The following is a 21,181-nucleotide window of genomic DNA, read 5'->3' on the forward strand; positions in this document are numbered from 1 at the left end:
CCATGCCAGACCTCCCTGTCCATCACCAACTCCTGGAGCTTGCTCAAACTCATGTCCATTGAGTGGGTGATGCCATCCAACCATCTCATCCTTTGTCCTCCCCTTCTCCTCCTGCCTTAAATCTTTCCAGCATCAGGGTCTTTTCAAATGAGTCAGTTCTTCGCATCAAGTAACCAAAGTATTAGAGTTTCAGCTTCAGCATCAGTCCTTCCAAAGAATATTCAGGACTGATTTCCTTTAGAATGGGCTGGTTGGATCTTCTTGCAGTCCAAGGGACTCTCAAGAGTCTTCTCCAAATTCCTTAGGGAACAACTTAAGAACACACTTCTCATTTTATTATTTATATCATAATATCTATAAGAAATTAAACAATAGAATTCAAAAACTCAGTTTTTCGAATTGAAAAATAATAATCACTTAAACAGACTTACGGATCTTTGCAAAAGCATTTTTCAAGTACATCTCAATGTTCAGTGATGTCCAGGTCAGTGCAGCCAGGCCAGGCTGGAGAGCTTCATCCACTTTCGCCAAATGAGGGACCATCAGTTGCTCTATGATGGGAGGCATTTTTGACTTCACCCTCTGATATTCAGCCAGCATCATCTACAGTGAAATAGGGGTGAAATTATCAACTAATATCTCACTTTGAATGCCTATTAATATCTCATTTTTATCCAAAATGATTACTTTTATTTAGGGTCCAGCTATAGAGCTCCAATAAGCAGCCTGACAAGGAGAGCAGCCAAAACAAAACAGTAGAACAGACATGAAATCTCTCCATGAACACAAACTCCTCATCCAATAAAGAACACCTAAGGAGGAGAGGAAAAGAACTGAAAAGTAAGAGGTTTTCACCCCCTATTCAGCCCTGTATAGAGATGTGAGAGTTGAACCAGAAAGAAGGTTGGCAGCAGAGAAATTGGTGCTTTCGAATTGTGGTGCTAGAGAACACTCATGAGAGTCCCTAGGACTGCACGGAGATCAAATGAGTCAACCCTATGGGAAATCAATCCTGAATAGTCATTGGAAGGACTGATGCTGAAGCTGAAGCACCAGTCCTTTGCCACCTGATGCGAAGTTCAGTTCAGTTCAGTTGCTCAGTCATGTCCGACTCTTTGTGACCCCATGAGGCGCAGCATGCCAGGCCTTCCTGTTCATCACCAACTCCCGGAGTTTACCCAAACCCATATCCATTGAGTCAGTGATGCCATCCAACCAACTCATCCTCTGTCATCCCCTTCTCCTCCTGCCCTCAATCTTTCCCAGCATCAGGGTCTTTTCAAATGTGTCAGCTTTTCACATCAGGTGGCCAAAGTATTGGAGTTTCAGCTCCAACATCAGTCCTTCCAATGAATATTCAGGACTGATTTCCTTTAGGATGGACTGGTTGGATCTCCTTGCAGTCCATGGGACTCTCACAGTTCAAAAGCTTCAACTCTTTGGCCCTCAACTTTCTTTATAGTCCAACTCTCACATCCATACATGACCACTGGAAAAACCATAGCCTTGTCTAGACGGACCTTTATTAACAAAGTAATGTGTCTGCTTTTCAATATGCTGTCTAGGTTGGTCATAACTTTCCTTCCAAGGATTATGCATCTTTTAATTTCATGGCTACAATCACCATCTGCAGTGATTTTGGAGCCCAGAAAAATAAATTCAGCCACTGTTTCCACTGTTTCCCCACCTATTTGCCATGAAGTGATGAGACCAGATGCCATGATCTTAGTTTTCTGGATATTGAGCTTTAAGCCAACTTTTTCACTCTTCTCTTTCACCTTCATCAAGAGGCTTTTTAGTTCCTCTTCACTTTCTGCCATAAAGGTGGCATCATCTGCATATCTGAGGTTACTCATATTTCTCCTGGCAATCTTGATTCCAGCTTGTGCTTCCTCCAGCCCAGCGTTTCTCATGATGTACTCTGCATATAAGTTAAATAAGCAAGGTGACAATATACAGCCTTGACGTACTCCTTTTCCTACTTGGAACCAGTCTGTTCCATGTCCAGTTCTGACTGTTGCTTCCTGACCTGCATACAGGTTTCTCAAGAGGCAGGTCAGGTGGTCTGGTATTTCCATCTCTTTCAGAATTTTCCACAGTTTATTGTGATCCACACAAGCAAAGGCTTTGGCATAGTCAATAAAGCAGAAATAGATGTTTTTCTGGAACTCTCTAGCTTTTTCGATGATCCAGTGGATGTTGGCAATTTGGTCTCTGGTTCCTCTCCCTTTTCTAAAACCAGCTTGAACATCTGGAAGTTCATAGTTCATGTATTGCTGAAGCCTGGCTTGGAGAATTTTAATCATTACTTTACTAGCATGTGAGATGAGTGCAATTGTGCAGTTGTTTGAGCATTCTTTGGCACTGCCTTTCTTAGGGATTGGAATGAAAACTGACTTTTCCAGTCCTGTGGCCACTGCTGAGTTTTCCAAATTTGCTGGCATATTGAGTGCAGCACTTTCACAGCATCATCTTTCAGAATTTGAAATAGCTCAACTGAAATTCCATCATCTCCACTAGCTTTGTTCATAGTGATGCTTCCTAAGGCCCATTTGACTTCACAATCCAGGATGTCTGGCTTTGGATGAGTGATCACACCATTGTGATTATCTAGGTCATGAAGATCTTTTTTGTACAGTTCTTCTGTGTATTCTTGCCACCTCTTCTTAATATCTTCTGCTTCTATTAGGTACCTACCATTTCTGTCCTTTATTGAGTCCATCTTTGCATGAAATATTCCCTTGGTATCTCTAATTTTCTTGAAGAGATCTCTAGTCTTTCCCATTCTGTTGTTTTTCTCTATTTCTTTGCACTGATCGCTGAGGAAGGCTTTCTTATCTCTCCTGGCTATTCTTTGGAACTCTGCATTCAGACGGGTATACCTTTCCTTTTCTTCTTTGCTTTTCACTTCCCTTTTTTTCACAACTATTTGTAAGGCCTCCTCAGACAGCCATTTTGCTTTTTTGCACTTCTTTCTCTTGGGGATGGTCTTGATTCCTGTCTCCTGTACAATGTCATGAACCTCCGTCCATAGTTCATCAGTCACTCTGTCTATCAGATCTAGTCCTTTAAATCTATTTCTCACTTCCACTGTATAGTCATAAGGGATTTGATTTAGGTCATACATGAATGGTCTAGTGGTTTTCTCCACTTTCTTCAATTTAAATCTGAATTTGGCAATAAGGAGTTCATGATCTGAGCCACAGTCAGCTCCCGATCTTGTTTTTGCTGACTATATAGAGCTTCTACATCTTTGGCTGCAAAGAATATAATCAATCTGATTTCGGTGTTGACCATCTGGTGATGTCCATCTTCCTGATGCAAAGAGCGGACTCACTGGAAAAGACCCTGATGCAGGGAAATATTAATGCTAGAAAAAGGAGAAGAGGGTGGCAGAGGATGAGGTGGTTGGATAGCATCACTGACTCAATGGACATGAATCTGAGCAGACACTGGGAGATGGTGAAAGACAGGGGAGCCTGGTGTGCTGCAGTCCATGGGGTTGCAATCAACTGGACATGACTGAAGGGATTTAGCACGCATGCACACAGCAGTACTTCCAGCCTACCTTTTGTGGTTATGTTAATACTAATTATAACTAATTATAAGAAAACAACCTTAATGCACTTCTTAAAAACAATTGTTTCGCTCGTCTTTATAAGATGCATGTTAGTATTACTTTGTCATTACATCAGTGTTTCCCAAAATGCTTATGCTGAAATGCTAGCCACAAGAGATTCTATTAGAAAAATGGTCCCTGGATGGGTAAGTTTGGAAAACACTGTACACAATACCTCCTCTCCCTGACAGTCACAATTAATATTAATGATTCTGAGAAAACTGCAAGAAGGAAGTATAAAACCCAACAGTCTTTGTGAATTTTAAATTCAACATTTCCCAATGGACAACATAATCCTTTCTTCATTTAATACTTTTCCACAATTTCTGTAATATCTTTTCAATTTCCATGAAAAATCTAAGTTTGATGATTCTATTAGCAGCTACTTAACACATTTTCTGAACCATTTATCTACTGCTTACCTTTCTTTCAGAGTTCATCACTTATTCTATCTGCAAGGCAGGTCTTAAATCAGCCTCTAGTAGCCCTTCCACTTCCCACCTTAATCTTTTAACCCCAGGAGGTATTATTCATCCATTTTAAAAATGAAAAACTGAAGCTTAGAGGGGTAAAGTAATTTGCCCAAAGATAGTGCCTCAAATCCCGACTGGCTTCAGAATCTGTATTCCTAACAATTAGTCTATGCTGATTCATCTCTTTCTACTCTGAACTGCCTTCCAAGGAATAGATAAAGAAGCAAACTCTCAGCTACTTCAGCTTCTCAGGCTTCCGTAGACGCCTACAAACTGTTAAACATTTAGCACAATAACTCAGCAACACCTGAGAGGGTCTCCAAACATGCTAATTGATCTGAACATGCTAATTGATCTGCTTTTACCAGCTACTCAGGTTGAGTGGGAACTTTTAACTCTTTCAAACTCAAGACACAGTAAAAATTACCCATCAGATGATAATTCACTTGGAATTGTCATTTACAGCTGTGGTGATTCTAAAATGTTATGTGAAAGATAAATAAACTTTTTAATCAAATAAAACATTCTTTGACCCTCCTCCATTCATAGTGTAGGGTTATGTTCCCTCTCCTTCACGCTGTGTGGGCTTATGGAGCCCAACAGAGGACAGCAGAACTGATGCTATGAGACACATGTGGAAGTGCTAGTCGCTCAGTCCTGTCTGACTCTCTGTGACCCCATGGTCTGTAGCCCGCCAGGCTCCTCTGTCCATGGGGATTCTCCGGGCAAGAATACTAGAGTGGGGTGCCATTTCCTTCTCCAGAGGATCTTCCTGACCCAGGGATCGAACCCAGGTCTCCTGCATTGCAGGCAGATTCTTTACCGTCTGAGCCACCAGGGAACCCTATACATATATATATATATGGTTTTTACAAGATATTGAGTATACTTCCCATGCTGTACAGTAGGTCATTGTTGTCTATCTTATATATAGTAAAAATAACTATTTCTTTATAAATATGAATATTGACTTAGCTATTTTCTAACACCCAAGAAAAACATAAAAGGGAATTCCAACATGCTGACTAGTATTTGATGAGCTTATATCTGAGGAATGTCTGCACGTTGCTAATATTAACTTTTTAACATAACATGAAAGAGCGGGGAAACACTAGACTATAAGCTTGGGTTCTGGTCCTACTTCAGCCACTTGCTAGCTATGAGACCTTGGCTAAGTCATTTAAGTTCTCTAAGGCACAGTATCGTCACCTCTAAAATAATGTAATGGTACTCTGTACCAATTACCTAACATGGCTGTGGAAAATATCAAATGGAATAATGAATATGAAAATGATTTAAATGTAAAGCATTATGCAAATATGTGGCCTTATTGGATTTGTCCTATGATACTAGCCACTATGAAGTTGTAACAATGGTTTCCATGTTGTCAAATATAACGGCAGCATCTCTGACTTCATTTGAGCATCCTCTGGGCAGTATTCGTCACTGGTGACCAGTCCTTCCATCATGAAGTTTTTCTTATCCTTGGCTTTCTTTTTTTATTATTATTTTATTTATTTTAATTGGAGGCTAATTACTTTACAATATTGTAGTGGTTTTTGCCGTACATTGACATGAATCAGCCATGGGCATACACGTGTCCCCCATCCTGAATCCCCCTCCCACCTCCCTCCCCATCCCATACCCTTGGCTTTCTTGACACTTAGCTTCTACCTGCCTCAAAGGCCAATCCTTAATTTCACTAGCATATCTGTCCTCTTCTAGCAGACCTGTTAATATTGGATCAACTCAAGAGTTTAATGAAGACCCTTTACTCTTCTTTATATTCTCCTCCTTCTCATGCAGGACAATGACTTTAAAGAGCAACTGTTTTCTGATAGGGCTTCCCAGATGGCACAGTGGTAAGAAACCTGCCTGCAATACAGAAGACACCAGAGACATGGGTTTGATCCCTGAGTCATGAAGATCCCCTGGAGTAAGAAATGGCAGCCTGCTCCAGTATTCTTGCCTGGAAAATTCTATGGACAGGGGGGGCCTGGGATGCCACAGTTGATGGGTTGCAAAGAGTCAGACATGCCTAAAAACACACATATATACTCTGATGACCCTCAAAAATATGTCTTCAACTTTGACTTCTCCACTCAACTCCAGACATACATAATCTGTCTGCATGGACAACACCTCTACTTCAATCTCTAAAAAATCATCTTATACTTGAGATGGGAGTTATTGATTCCCTTCAGCCCCCCAAAACAAACTAGTTCCAGTCTTTACCATCTCCATGAGTGGACTTTCCATTCGGGGCCACAGCAGGTTATTGAACATGTGGGCAGAACACAAGCAACACAGTAAAGGAGTTGGACACAGCTTAGCGACTGAACAATAACAACAGTACATGTTAGCCCCACTTTGAGTAAATCCATTGAGTTGCTCACACTCAAAACAAAGGTATCACCCTTGAGTTCTCTCATAACCTGCCTGTCGACCTCCTTCTCTAATCCACTGATCTACGACTCAACTGCATCTTAGTTCAGCCACCAACTTCTCCATCCTAAATTGGTACCACAGCCTGCAAACTGGCTTCACATTGACCCTTTGTTGTTGTTCAGTCACTAAGTCATGTCTGGCTCTTTTTTGATCCCATGGAAAATAGCCTGCCAGGCTCCTCTGTTCACGGGATTTCCTAGGTAAGAATACTGGGCTGAGTTGCCATTCCCTTCTGCAGGGGATCTTCCCAACCCAAGGAAGTCTCCTGCCTTGGCAGGCAAATTCTTCACCACTGAACCACCTAGGAAGCCCCCACAGTGACCCTCCTATCCCTTAAAAATCACCTAGCAGCAAGAATGTTTTTGTAGTAAAGGACACCACGCCTTTTTCTCCTGCTCAGATTCCTCTAATGGCTTCCCCATGCACTCAAACACGTACCCTTAGTTTACAAGCTCTATAAGGACCCGGCCTTTGCCAACTCTACTTTCTGGCCTCAGTCACTCCTCTACAGTCATCCTGGGTACTTTCTGTTCCTCAACAATGACACGCCACTAGATTTTTTTTTTTAATGCACACTGGGGTTGCATTAAATGCATTTTGTAAAAAAAAAAAATGCATTTTGTAATGAACCCAAGATGGGGAAAAAAAAGTACCATACCTTCATGTTACTGAAGTTCGTCTTGTATGTGTCTCGTTTCTGGAAAAGAGCAGCTGCAAATGGTGAAACTTGTAGACCCATCTGTGACATACACTCTATTTCTCTAAATAAGGTTAGTATCTGAGGATCAAAGTTTACGAACAGTTCCCCTGTGCCGGGAGCCTTCACCAATAAAGAAGCTTCAAGTCCTATGTGAATTTCTTCAGTCTGCGAGGAAAGAGCAACATTACTATTATTAGAGAGTTCAGTGCATACACAGGGTATCTAACTCGGCCATTTCTGGGAATAAAGATTATTGTGCGTCCTTTCATGGGTTTGAGCTTCGCAAACTAAAGACGATGGGGTCTCTTACTCTTCTCCTAACTTCACTTTCAGGGGGAAAAAAAAGCCTTAAAACTCTCGGTGGTGATGTACAGTCTGTTCAACAAAATGCTTTGGTCATGAATCTCTTATATTTGATAAGTGGATACTGCAATAGAGGTGACTTCTCAAAAGTCACTTTGCTCCCTGATACCTTCATGCCAACTCAGTTATTTTTCCTAATAAAAGTTTCAGGAAACCTACTAACCTCAGTTTTCAGTTATCTAGAAAAGCAATGAAAAACACTACAGAGACATCTCTGTTATTGATTCAGACATCAAAAGTTGAACTAGGAAAGTGAGATACCATTTTAGAGGCCTTGTTAGGCTGAATTTTATCCTCCAAAATACTTCCTGCCAATCTACCAAGAAATATCAGTGTTGGTAGGGCATGAAATATAATTTGATTAACCTAGTATGACCAAATAAAAATTAAAACTTTGCTTAACAGGCATGCTGGTGTTTATGGACACTTAATGGAGAAAAAAAGAGCTTAATGGAAAAACAAAAAAAGAAGTCCTAATCAACCAGGTAAAGAAACCAATAAACAAGACTTTCTTCCTTAGGAGTTTATAAATTAAATAAAAATAAGTTTCTGTTACCTGGCTTTATGATCTTTTTTCCAAAATTAAAAATTGTTTTCCTTCATGGATATATTATACCCTTTGACTGATTACTTGCAGTCAACCAACCCTGTCTTATAAAATAGACACAAAGTCAACTTTCTACAGGAGTAAAACTGCCCAAGGTAGAAGAGGATTCCCCAGGGATCTGACAGCGGCAGCATCATCATAGAGCGTTAAGTCAGACTCACTTGTTGAAGCCACGCCCTGTGGTAGAGAACCTCAAACTCCAGGAGGACCTTGGCCAGCCTGTTGTAACTGCGAATCACTGGCTTCGCTTCCGCAGTCCGGAGCACGGATGGGTGCTTCTGGAAAAGCTGCATCGGTTGCTGAATCCTGTGGAAGAGCTGCCGGGCCCACAGAATCTTCCCAGCAATGGGAGGCTGGTCTCGAGCCAAAGGTGGGTCGTTTTTCTGCTTTGTATACAGCTTCGAGATCATATCAATGTCAGCCCCGTAGTTTTCAAGGATACGCTGGTATTTGTCATCAATGCCAAGATTAGGTATGTTCAATCTGTTATTATTTTTTAAAGTAAAAGGCTTGAATTAATGGGATGATATTGAGAATTTCTGTCTATTAAGACCTATTTTAAACATATGCTGACATATTTATTGTCTTTTTAACTGCATGCCAGGAGACTTGGTATCTTGTCTTTTCATTATTGTTTAGATCTGAATACATTTAAATTTCTAGGGGTTTTTTTATTCAAAAGAGGAGACGTAAAATTTCTAAGCATATGTTTTTGAGGTCTAATTTAATTGCATTGTGGTTTAAAATCTTGGTCCATATGATAATGGGTATTTGAAAATTTTAATTCATTTTTATGGTCTCTTCCATGGTTATTTTTCATAAATATTGTTGTATGGAATCTATATATGTCCTGTAAGTGAAACTTGAAAATTGCATTTTTATATTTTTACTAATTTTTTGTCCTATCAATAAATAAAAGAACTACCTTGAACAGCCAAATATATATATATACATATATATATATGTATATATATATATATGCTGATTGAAGAGAATGAAGTATTTACTTGGCATGCTAAAAAAGCAATGGGGACCTCCTTGGCAGTCCAATGGTTAAAACTTCCCATTCCAATGCAGGGAGTGTGGGTTCCATCCCTGCTTGGGGAACTAAGATCCCTCACGCCTTGTGGCCCAAAACCAAAACATAAAACAGAAGAAACATTGCAATAAATTCAATGTTTATTAGTTGTTCAGTCACATCCAACTCTTTGTGATCCCACCAACTGTGGCCCACCAGGCTCCTCTCTACAGAATTCTCCAGGCAAGAATACTGGAGTGGGTTGCCATTCCCTTCTCCAGAATATCTCCCCAACCCAGGGACTGAACCCAGTTCTCCCCCATCACAGGCAGATTGTTTATAATTTGAGCCATAAGGGAAATTCAGATTCAATAAAGACTTTAAAAATAAAATTATTTTTTAAAAAATCAAAGTGGAATCTGTCCATCAATCATACGGCAATAGAGTGGCTGTGAGGTTTTTTTGTTTGTTTGTTTGTTTTCTTTTTTATGTCTTGCGGGATCTTAGTTCCCCAGCCAGAAAGTGAACCTGGGCCCTTGGCAGTGAAAATGCAGAGTCCTAATCACTGAACAGCCAGGGAATTCCCTGAAGTGTTTCTTTTTTTTTTTTAATATAGTATCAATAAATAGTATCAATCCTTAAAACCTAGTCAAAACTATTGGTAAGAGTTTCTTCAAATTATTTAAACATTAACTGCTATTATGATAGGCAGTCACAAGTTACTTCAAAACTGAGAGGAAATAAACCTGTAATCCTCTGAAGAACTTAAATCTGTGGTCTTGTTATTCAGATTGTTAAGAGAGGAATGAAATAATAATAACAATAATAATGTAAGCTAAACTATGTTCGTATTATCCCAATTTGGAAAACAGAACTTAGAAGTCTTTCAAATTTTTACCTTTCAAATTTCTTTAACATACTTAGAGCTTGATTTGTGTTTTGAATCTTTTCAAATGTAACATCCATGAACTTCTGCAAGTCTTTCTGAAATAGAATGAAGTCTGACGATGAACAATGAGTTAGCATTGCAAAGAAATCCTATTTAGCAACAAGATAAAAGAGCTCCCCATTCTCTGCAAACACACACCCTACAGGGCAAAATACAGCAGCAAATGTAATGCTCATCTAAGTTTAAAGAAAGATAAAAGTCCAGAAGTCAGAACAAAGAGGGGCTCGAGAGCCAGAGTACTCAGGGGGGTGGTGCCATGGCAGGACCCAGGGATACTGGACCATATGTTTCCACGGCAAACATCACATCTTAGGGCCATGAAATCTTCCTGAACTGAAGAACTGTACAGTTAGCCTACCTAAATAAACCCTCAGATGTTATCACTATATAAAAGTATCCAAGTATAAACTATGCAGAACTAGCACATTCACAATGCTTCCACTCCCTCCCTTTAATTTATACAAAGATACACAAATAGACAACAAGCACACGAAAAGATGCTGAGTATCACTAACCATTGTGCTCAGTCGCTAAGCCGTATCAGGCTCTTTGTGACGCTGTGGACTGTAGCCCACCAGGTTCCTCTGTCCCTCTCTCTAACTGGGGAAACAGTAAATCTTTACGGGGCCTCCCTGGTACTTCAGATGGTAAAGAATCCACCTGTCCTCCTTATAAGTTCTCTAGGACTTGTTTGCAACATGTCAACTTATCTTTGAATCCTCACTTGCTGGTACAACATCAGATTATTATACTTTTATAGTTAGTCATTTTAGCCACTATGTGCCCTTTTTAAGATACATTCATTACTTTGTTCTAACATATATGTACTTATATTTCAATCATGTTACATGTCAGATATGATCTTTGAGGGCCAATCAACTCTATATACTTCTGTACCCAAAACCTACAGCATAGAAGCCTAATATGCATTTAATGTGCAGTCAATGCATGTTTAATTATAATAAATCTAGTTCTTATGTTTTGCTATCATATCCATAATTATCTTTCTTTTCCATTTTTTCTTAAAACAAACATCTCATTGTGTCATTTAGTTTATGTGCCATTTAAAGTAAAAGCTGTGGGTTTTTTCAGAACTGATGTCCCTAATATCTGTGGGACTTGGATGTAATTTTTTTAAAGGTTCAGTTCAGTTCAGTCGCTCAGTTGTGTCTAATTCTTTGCAAGCCCATGGACTGCAGCACGCCAGGCCTCCCTGTCCATCACCAACTCCCAGAGTTTACTCAAACTCATGTCCATTGAGTCGGTGATGCCATCCAACCATCTCATCCTCTGCCGTCCCCTTCTCCTCCTGCCCTCAATCTTTCCCAGCATCAGGGTCTTGCCAAAGTATTGGAGTTTCAGCTTCAACATCAGGTTATACTCCATTTTTTTAAAGGTTATACTCCATTTATAGTTATTATAAAATATTGGCTATGCTCCCCATGTTGTACAATATGTCCTTGTAGCTTATTCTATACCTAATAGCTTCTACCTTTTAGTCTCCTACCCCTATCTTGCCTCCCCTTCTCTCTCCCCACTGGTAATCACTAGTTTGTTTTCTATATCTATGAATCTGCTTCTCTTTTCTTATATTCACTGTTTATTGTGTTTTTTAGATTCCATATATAAGTGACATCACACAATTTGTCTTTCTTTGCCTGACCTATGTCACTTAGCATAGTCTGATGGTGGTGGTAGTGGTGGTTTAATGGCAAAATTATATCCGACCCTTTGCCACCCCTTGGACTGCAGCCCACTAGGCTTCTTTGTCCATGGGGATTCTCCAGGCAAGAATACTGCAGTGAGTAGCCATTCCCTTCTCCAGGGGATCTTCCTGACCCAGAGACAGAACCTGCAGCTCCTGCATTGCAAATGGACACTTTACCACTGAGCCACCAGGGACTAGTTCTCATTAATTCACAAATCATACACTAATTCAGCAAACATTCTTTGGTCTCCAATTCTATAAAGTCCCATCCCCTAGGGCCTGGAGACATAGATAGGAATGAACACACTTCCTGCCCTCAAGGTGTTCACCATCTACCTATATCCAGCATGTGAACTACTCAAGTACTATGTGATCAGAAACTGCTAGGACATACAAACGAAGACTGGACAAATCAACACCGACCATGGAGCATAGGCTCAGGATCTACCATTACTCATCAGCTTCCAGCAAGAGATCAAGAGTCACAGACCTTATGTCTGAGTCAGCCCCCAGAGAGGTCATTGCTTAGATTATTACAGGCACTCTATCTTTCCATCACCTGAAATTTGCCTTATAAGATAATGGTTAAAAACCTGAATCCTAGAGCCAGACTGCGTACCACTCAACATCTCTGTGACTGTGGGCAAGTCACTTAACTTCACTATGCCTCATTTTCCTCTGTTCCAGAAAGAGTGTGATAAGAGGACACACTTTATCAGATTATTGTGAGTATTAAGTGAATTAACACCTATAAAGTGCCTAGAACAGACCTGACATACAGTTAGCAAGTTTTATTATAATGCCTTCTCCACTGAACCCATCCCTCCAAAAATGACTCAGAGCTCTTTCTCCCTTGAAGTGTACAAGCATATTTCAAGCCAAAAATTCTGGAGAAGAAGGAACAGAACAGCCATTTTCATTTTATCGTCAGAAAGCATGGAAAGAAGTCTGCACATTGATTACGGTGGACATTCATTAAGTGTGTCTCCCAACCTCACCCTCCCTGGTTCTCCTCATCTAGTAATAAATACACCCAGCCATGCCAAGGGGTCCCATGCCCTCTGCATTTACCATATGACCCCACAGGAATGAGGCACAACACTGGAACTCTGACCAACCCAACCCATCCTTAGACATTGGGAGCTAAGAGTGGGTCCATGGTATGTCCTCAGAAGCTGCTGATGGCTGTGGGCTGATCTGCAGTGAGCGGAGAGAGTGGGGGAAGCAGGAGGAAGGGCAGGAGAACGAAGAGAATGGGGCTTTGAGACCAAGAGGGATCAAGGTACTGAGTCAGCCCTGGTACCACTGTTTCAAGGCCAGCTAGACTCCTGCTTTTGGGATCCGCCAAACATCGGTGACCATTTGCTCAAGCTATCATTGGTCATAATCACTGCTATAAAGTAACAAACAAATGGAAATGAATTTCTATATTCTAATAACACTACATTTCAACAGAGGATAACAGTTAATTTTCTAAGATCTAAAATGAAATACATGCAGAAATCTGTGATTACAGCTTGTTATCCAAAGCTGTATTTATAACCCTTTAATCCATGAGAAAGAACCTTCAATTATTCATCTGAAATCATAAAATGCAGGCCAAGCTCGCTGTCGGTCACCTCTGTGATGAAGATGCCTCTTCCTTCTGAATGGGTAATGATTAGCAGCAAGACACAGAATGGAAAAAGTAAACACCAGACTGTCAACAGGAATTTTATTATACAACCTACATGAAGGTCATTAATCTGCTTGCAAAACTCTTCATAATCCTGTTCGAATTCCATTTTCCGCTGGTCTAAGAAATTATACTCCTTTTTCTTTATGGTAGCAACAACACCCTGAAATAGTAGGAAACAAATAAGACAATATTTCAATGTTCTTGCATTATTTACATAAATATGACCTTTAAATTTAGAGCCTGTGCAATCATCCCCCAAAAATCAACTTAAGAGGAGCCATATATCTTTAATTATTCTCGTTGCGTCATGCATATTATAGGTAGTACCATGTTGCCTGGTGCATTCAGAGAAACCACTTGGAAGCATTTTCATGAGACTATGTATTTCTGAAGAAAAATTTAAAATAAATAAAAACCCCATCTGAAAAGTAGATGTTCTGTCTAAAAATTTCTTACAAATTACATCGGAAATAATAAAAAAAGAAGCCTAAAGTAGAATTTGCTAAAATATTTTTCATTAAAAAGTTTGTCTTCTCAGAAAATAGACTTTAACAGAATGTAAACAACTTAGGAAGAATGCAATTATATTATAGTAGCTACAGGTGAAAAACTACCTTCCAAACTTCAAATGTCCTAAATAAAATATCAAACCACAATCTACCATTTAAAGAATCTCTAGAATTAATTGCTTCCTCCTGCCCTGCAAAGCTGCAGTCTGTGACTATAAGAGTACAAATTAGGTAACTCATCTTCTTGAAAATACTATTATCTGAAGTTTTGTTTACTCTGAATAATGAGCTCTAATGCTCTGCGATCATTCTTAACCAGGTACTAAGCCATTCTCAAAGTCGGGTGCCCACACTGTTGACAGAGGCATATAATTTTTATGAAGAATGTTGGACCAGCTTCCACAAAGGCCTCTTCAAAGCCATTTCCATTTAAACATTAACTCAAACCTCTCAATAGACAAAAGTGCCTAAGTTGCAAAAATTCCTGAATCAAGTTTACTACTATATATACAATTTATAATTGTATAATCAAGTTTATAATTGCATATACAAAATGCATATACAATTGCATATATCATATATACATACAACTGTATGTACATATATATGCACATAGGAGTACTATATACAGTACTTAGTCACCTAGTCACGTCTGACTCTTTGCTACCCCATGGACTGCAGCCCACCAGGCTCCTCCGTCCATGGGGATTCTGCCGTGCCCTCCTCCAGGGGACAAGCCCAACCCAGGGATCGAACCCAGGTCTCCCACATTGTAGGTGGATTCTTTACCGACTGAGCCACCGGGAAAGCCCCAAAGACACAGGCTGCAGCTTGGTGGTGGTGGTTTAGTCGCTAAGTCATGTCTGAGTCTTGTGACCCCATGGCCTGTAGCCTGCCAGGCTCCTTTCCCCATGGGATTCTACAGGTAAGAATAATGGAGTCGGTTGTCATTTCCTTCTCTAATACATGCATGCAATTGCATGTGTATATATACATATATAATTGTATACATAAGATATATGTATGCAATTGCACATGTGCTATTGCATGGAAATACTAGTATTCTTGCCTGAAGAATTCCTTGGACAGAGGAGCCTAGTGGGCTACAGTCCACAGGATCACAAAGAGTTGGACACAACTAAGCGCAGCATGCAATTTTATACATATACACACAATTATATATAATACAACTATATATATATATAAAATGATACCCATCATGTTATAGGAAATGTATAAAAGAAGCATGGAAAAACTATATTCCTACATGTTCAGGTGGTATTTTAAAGGATTTGGGGCCCTTAGAAAATTCTACTCTATAAATGGATTTAATGGTCCACCTAAAAATACTGAGTAAATAAGCTGACCAACCATGACCTTTAAACCATCTAATCAAACTCAACCTACTAAATCATTTACTTGCCAGATATTTATTGCACACCCACTATATGCCAGTAAACTCTGTAGATACAGGAATGAACAGAACAAATAAATATCCCTGCCCTCAGGAGCTTTTATATCTTCAGTGGGGGAAGGGGAGATCTAGGTTTATCACAAAAAATGAACAGGATAGATTCAGACAGTGATAAGCAACATGACATAGAGTAAGGTAAAACAGAGATCAAGGAACACTTAACTGAGAGGGTATTTAATCAAGACCTGGAGGCCAAGGAGGAAAGAATCATGTGATGGTTCGGAGGCAGAACTTTCCAGAAGAAAGGCTCTGCAAGCCCGAAGGTGGACTGAGGTGGCCTGTCCTGTGTCCGGAGAACACCGAATGAGGAGACTAGAGGCAGGGGAGGCGGCCGGGGGGTGGAGAGGACCCTGAAGCCATACAAGGAGCCTCAGGGCCATTTCCATGGCCACCATTTTGAGCTTCTTCCATTGGTTGTAACATACAAAAATCTCACCTTATACTTTCACAAACCATCTCTATTTTATCTCAATACATTCTGATACATCCACTTGAGATTCTGAAAGCAATTTTTCTTCCCAGTATTTTTATCAGATTAGAATAGCCTTTATTTGCATTTGGCTGTACAGTTCAACTTCTCCTTCAAAAATAAACTTTGAAATATGCTCCAAAGTTATTTTTTCATTAAGAATGAAAGCTAATTAGATTCCAAACTGAAAAATAAATGGATATAGTCCATCTCTGTCGTGCACAACTGTCAGTTTCAAAGAATAGATTATCCACCTTGAAGATTACATACAGCTCAGTGAAAATATTTCCTGGTAGATAGAAAAGGTTTTTCTTTTTCCCCCTGAATCTGATATACTTAGGAAACGAAAAGATTCCTTATACTGACCTAAACTGTTAGAGGAGAAAAATCAATGAGTGACAGTAAATTATATGATCCTATTCAAATTCAAGGACAAAAAGAAAAGCTAAGGTTTAGTGTCACTGTCCCCAAACAAGAAAAAACTGACTATATTCATTATTAAATTCATGTTAAAAACATGAATCCATATAAAATGCTTAACTGCAGATATAATCAGATATCATTCAGAATTCAGTGTCAAGTAGAGCCTAACACAGTATATGCTTGATTAAATATTTCTTACATGAATAAATGAAATAATAAGTTATATTTAAACATTTTTCTTGTGCTACTAATGAAAATGCTTTTACTAATGATGATTAATTTTAGACTATTCAGAAGTCATTCTTATAATCACATACCTGAAAAGAATATATTAGCACCATTGCACAATTCTCAAATAAATTTAACTGCTTTATTGTTTAAGGGCCATAAGCTTATCTTTGGCACTAGAGACTATAATCTGAAGCATTCTAAATAGTCATTTGCATAAAAACATTAAAATTTTATTCATGGATAAGAGTAGCAAATTGAGTTTTGAAGTACAGTACCTGGTATTTAGTGATCATGTTTTCCAGCCCTTCAATTTTAGAATCTTGCAGGACTGAGTATATCTTGAAGGTTGTAAAGATATCCATTATCTTGGCAAGACGTCTGTGGAAAGTTTCAAATTTCCCAAAAATATACATCTCACTGAATTCAAATTGTTTTTCACTTGGATCTTGTTTAAGCTTTTGTTTTGTCTTGTGAAAGCAGTGCTGGTATTCCTTAAAATTAAAAACCAAAATACAAGAAAGGGAACCCAACAGAGACATCAGCCTTATTCTCTTAAGTGAAGGTGATAGCAAATTTAGGGTGGAATTACAAAATCTTTCCATTTCATACCTCTGTAGTCACTTACTCATCAGCCTGGGATGTCATCTTTTTCTGGCCCCCAACCTAGCAAACTCCTAATTTTTTTTTTTTTTTTTTTTGGCCATGAGGCATGCAGAACTTCTCTGACCAGGGATTGAACCTGTGCCCCCTGCATTAGAAGCTCGGAGTCTTAACCACTGGACCACCAGGGAAGTCCAAACTCTTAACTATTCATAATATATCTCAAAGATGCAAGCCTTTCCACCTGGGTCTCACTGTGTTAGGAGAAGCCTAACTCTTCATCTAGCTCCCTGTTTGTCTATAAGAAGCTTAAGGAAACAACTTCATCTTTGTATCTCTAGTACTTAGTGTGGTGTTGGGACATAGAAAGTCCCCTAAAGGGTAAAGTAAGTGAATAAATGTGGGGGGCTGAGTTACTAACATTCAACTTTTCTTAACAGAGAAAGATTACCATTCTTTTTAGCAACCACTAATATGATAACTGGGCTTCCCAGGTGGTACTAGTGGTAAAGAACCTGCCTGCCAATGCAACAGCCATAAGAGACTCGTGTTCGATCCCTGGGTCGGGAAGATCCCCTGAAGGAGGGCATGGCAACCCACTCTAGTATTTTTGCCTAGAGAATCCCATGGACACAGGAGCCTGGCAGGCTACAGTCCATAGGGACGCAAAGTTGGACACAACTGAAGCAACTTCATATGCAACCACATGATATGATAACTGATTTAATTATATTAATTATTATTTAATTGGTGGGACTTTCATGGTGGTTCAGTGGTTAAGAATCTGTCTGGATGTACAGAACAGACTTTTGGACTCTGGGAGAGGGCGAGGGTGGGATGTTTCGAGAGAACAGCATCAAAACATTATCTAGGGTGAAATGGATCACCAGCCCAGGCTGGATGCATGTGACAAGTGCTCGGGCCTGGTGCACTGGGAAGACCCAGAGGAGTCGGGCGGAGGGGGAGGTTGGGAGGGGGGATCAGGATGGGGAACGCATGTGGATCCATGGCTGATTCATGTCAATGTATGACAGGAACCACTACGATGTTGTGGAGTAATTGGCCTCCAATTAATAAAAATAAATGAAAAAAAAAAATCCATCCATATATAAGCAAAAAAAAAATAATAATAAAAGCAATAGCAGGAAAATTTTAAAGAAAAAAAAAAAGAATCTGTCTGGCAATGCAGGACACAAGTTCAATCCCTGGTAGGGGAACTAGGATCCCACATGTCTTGGAGCAACTAAGTCTGCACATCGCAACTAGAGAGTCTGTGTACAGCAAGAAAATATCCCACACGATGTAATGAAGATACCCCATGCTACAACTAAAACCTGACACAGCCAGATAAATAAATAAATACTTTTTTTTAAAAGGTATATTGGCAAAAAATAATGTAAAAATAATTTTAAAATTCTAAATATATTATTAAGTTGACTGTTACCTGCTTAAGTTTAATTGCAAATAGTATTTTTTCCACAACAACATCCTGGGGCTGGCTCCAGATTGAAGCAGTTCCGTTGTTGGTAATATAGGCTTTACATGCAGATATCATCTGATTGGTCACCTGGAATTTTCAATGAAATGATGTCAAGTACAGTAAGCAGCCGTCAAGCATAACCTGGGCTAGAGGGTCCTCGGCTCTTCTAACCTCTCCGAATATGACATCTGTGAATAAATCTTTGGGTTTATGTTTTTCCTTCACAACTATGATCAAGCACTAACTCTATTTTTTTCCAGCTTTACTGAGGTATAATTGACAAACAAAAATTGTATACGCTTAAGGTTTACAAGTGATGCTTGGTATACATATTCATAACAGAATGATTAGCACAATCAGGTATTAACACATCCACCACCTCACATACTTACTATTTGTGTGCGTGTGTGTTGAGAAAACTTAAGATCTGCTCTTTAGCAACTTTCAACTATACAACACAGAACTAAACATAGTCACCAAGCTGTACATGGGGGCTTCCCTGATAGCTCAGTTGGTAAAGAATCCGCCTGCAATACAGGAGACCCCAGCTCGATTCCTGGTCCAGGAAGATCCCCTGGAGAAGGGATAGGCTACCCACTCCAGTATTCTTGGGTTTCCCTTGTGACTCAGCTGATAAAGAACCTGACTGCAATGTGATAGACCTGGGTTCAATCGCTGGGTTGGAAAGATCCCCTGGAGAAGGGAACGGCTGCCCACTTCAGTTTTCTGGCCTGGAGAATTCCATGGACTGTATAGTCCATGGGGTCACAAAAAGTCAGACTTGACTGAGCGGCTTTCACTTTCAAGCTGTACATTAGACCCCAGAACTCGGTCATCTTGCAACTTTAAGCTTGCAGACTTTGACCAACATCTTCCCATTTTCCACACTCTCCCAGCCCCTGGCAACCACCATTCCACTCTCTGCTTCTCGTCAACCTTTTTAAGTTCTATACATCTATTATCAAAATGATTCATAAAATCGCAGAGTTGGAGGTCTACAGAAAATCAACAATTCAGACCATCATGTTAATACAGGATGAACATCTTAATTGACAAAGAAAGGATTCACTTCCCTACCTAAAAGCTACCAAGAGCTTTCTTAGACTTCTTCAACAGCCTTCTCTAAAATCTAACTCACAGTTTCCAAGTGCCATGAAAAGAACTGTCCACCCTGATCATTTCATGACACCATGATCTGTAGCAGAAATGTCAAAAGCAGAAGACAATAGAAAAAAGAGTAAATATAAAGTATGTAAAGCCAACGCTTTATCCCTTTAAAGCTAAAAAAAAACTTTGGAATTCTACTGGGGATTTTTTAATTAATTAAAAGGAAAATGGGATGACCGTACTGTATGTATGCCTGGGATTGCAGTGCAAAGGTTAGGTGAAACAAGACTGGGCATGTGTTGATAGTGGTTAATCTGGGTGATACATACAAGGGGATCCAGTATACAATTATATTTCCTTTGGTACCTGCTGCAAATTTTTCACAATGAAAGGTTTTCAAAAATGAGAGAAATGGTGCTTCCACAGTTATGTTCTAAAACAAGCCTTGCAAATAAAATGCATGAAACGTGCACATGCATGGTAACACAAATTGACTTTTGAGTCTTCTACTCAGGGAATACCCCTCCTGACTCCAACGTAACATTAAAGTGTGAGGAGGATGGAAAAGGGTCTTGTGGGTTCCCCTCTTTTCTACCCAATATGAGAGCAGATGAGATGGTTGGATGGCATCACCGACTCAATGGACATGAGTCTGAGTAAACTCCAGGAGTTGGTGATGGACAGGGAAGCCTGGCGTGCTGCAGTCCACGGGGTCACAAAGAGTCGGACATGACTGAGTGACTGAACTGAACTGAACTGAACACAGTCCTGAGGAGTGGGAAATGCCTCTATTTTAATACAACATTTAAAATTTTCACCTTGGTAATGAAAAAGTCATTTCCTTCTTAGAGACTGTTCAAAAATGGGAAAAGCAACAATGTTCACCATAAACACTTATGAGTTAGGACATAAGGTTTAAACATCATTATGGTTTCTGGCAGAATCATTATAATTGCTTTATGGATTACTGGAACGTTGCAGTGGCTTTTATTACCATGATTACTGTTCTAATAACACCAAGTAAACAACCGTGGCATGAAATAAATTCAGAACAGCAGCACATAAAATATGAAACTGAAGATAGCCAGTTATATATAGCTTTTCTTAATTAAAATTTACCCAATAGGAAGAAATCATGTGCTAAATAACATAGGGAAAGAAATTCTAAAAAGAATCTTTTTCCATTTTTTACTACATAAATAATATAATATCTTTTACAATTATTACTTTGGAAAATAATGCTTTATGATTTGCCAAAATCAGCTTCCCACCATGTATGTTTAATTCTATTTCTATGAAGAGATTAAGACTTTTGGGTAAATTGT

General features: G+C 39.4%; 1 protein-coding gene across 1 annotated transcript in view; it reads right to left on the reverse strand.

The window, feature by feature from the left end:
- DNAH5 (dynein axonemal heavy chain 5) overlaps nt 1-21,181 on the reverse strand; it is a 308,357-nt gene that overhangs the window by 206,492 nt on the left and 80,684 nt on the right. Inside the window, exons 10-16 of the mRNA XM_065905594.1 lie at nt 18,714-18,836; nt 16,945-17,160; nt 13,616-13,723; nt 10,127-10,212; nt 8,372-8,693; nt 7,199-7,405; nt 432-603 (exon numbers count right to left, since the gene is read on the reverse strand). Of these exons, the coding sequence (XP_065761666.1) occupies nt 432-603; nt 7,199-7,405; nt 8,372-8,693; nt 10,127-10,212; nt 13,616-13,723; nt 16,945-17,160; nt 18,714-18,836 (1,234 nt within the window). The remainder of the gene's footprint in view (nt 1-431; nt 604-7,198; nt 7,406-8,371; nt 8,694-10,126; nt 10,213-13,615; nt 13,724-16,944; nt 17,161-18,713; nt 18,837-21,181) is intronic.

Source organism: Muntiacus reevesi, chromosome 14 (genome assembly GCF_963930625.1).
Source record: "Muntiacus reevesi chromosome 14, mMunRee1.1, whole genome shotgun sequence".
In the NCBI taxonomy this organism is placed as follows: Eukaryota; Metazoa; Chordata; class Mammalia; order Artiodactyla; family Cervidae; genus Muntiacus; species Muntiacus reevesi.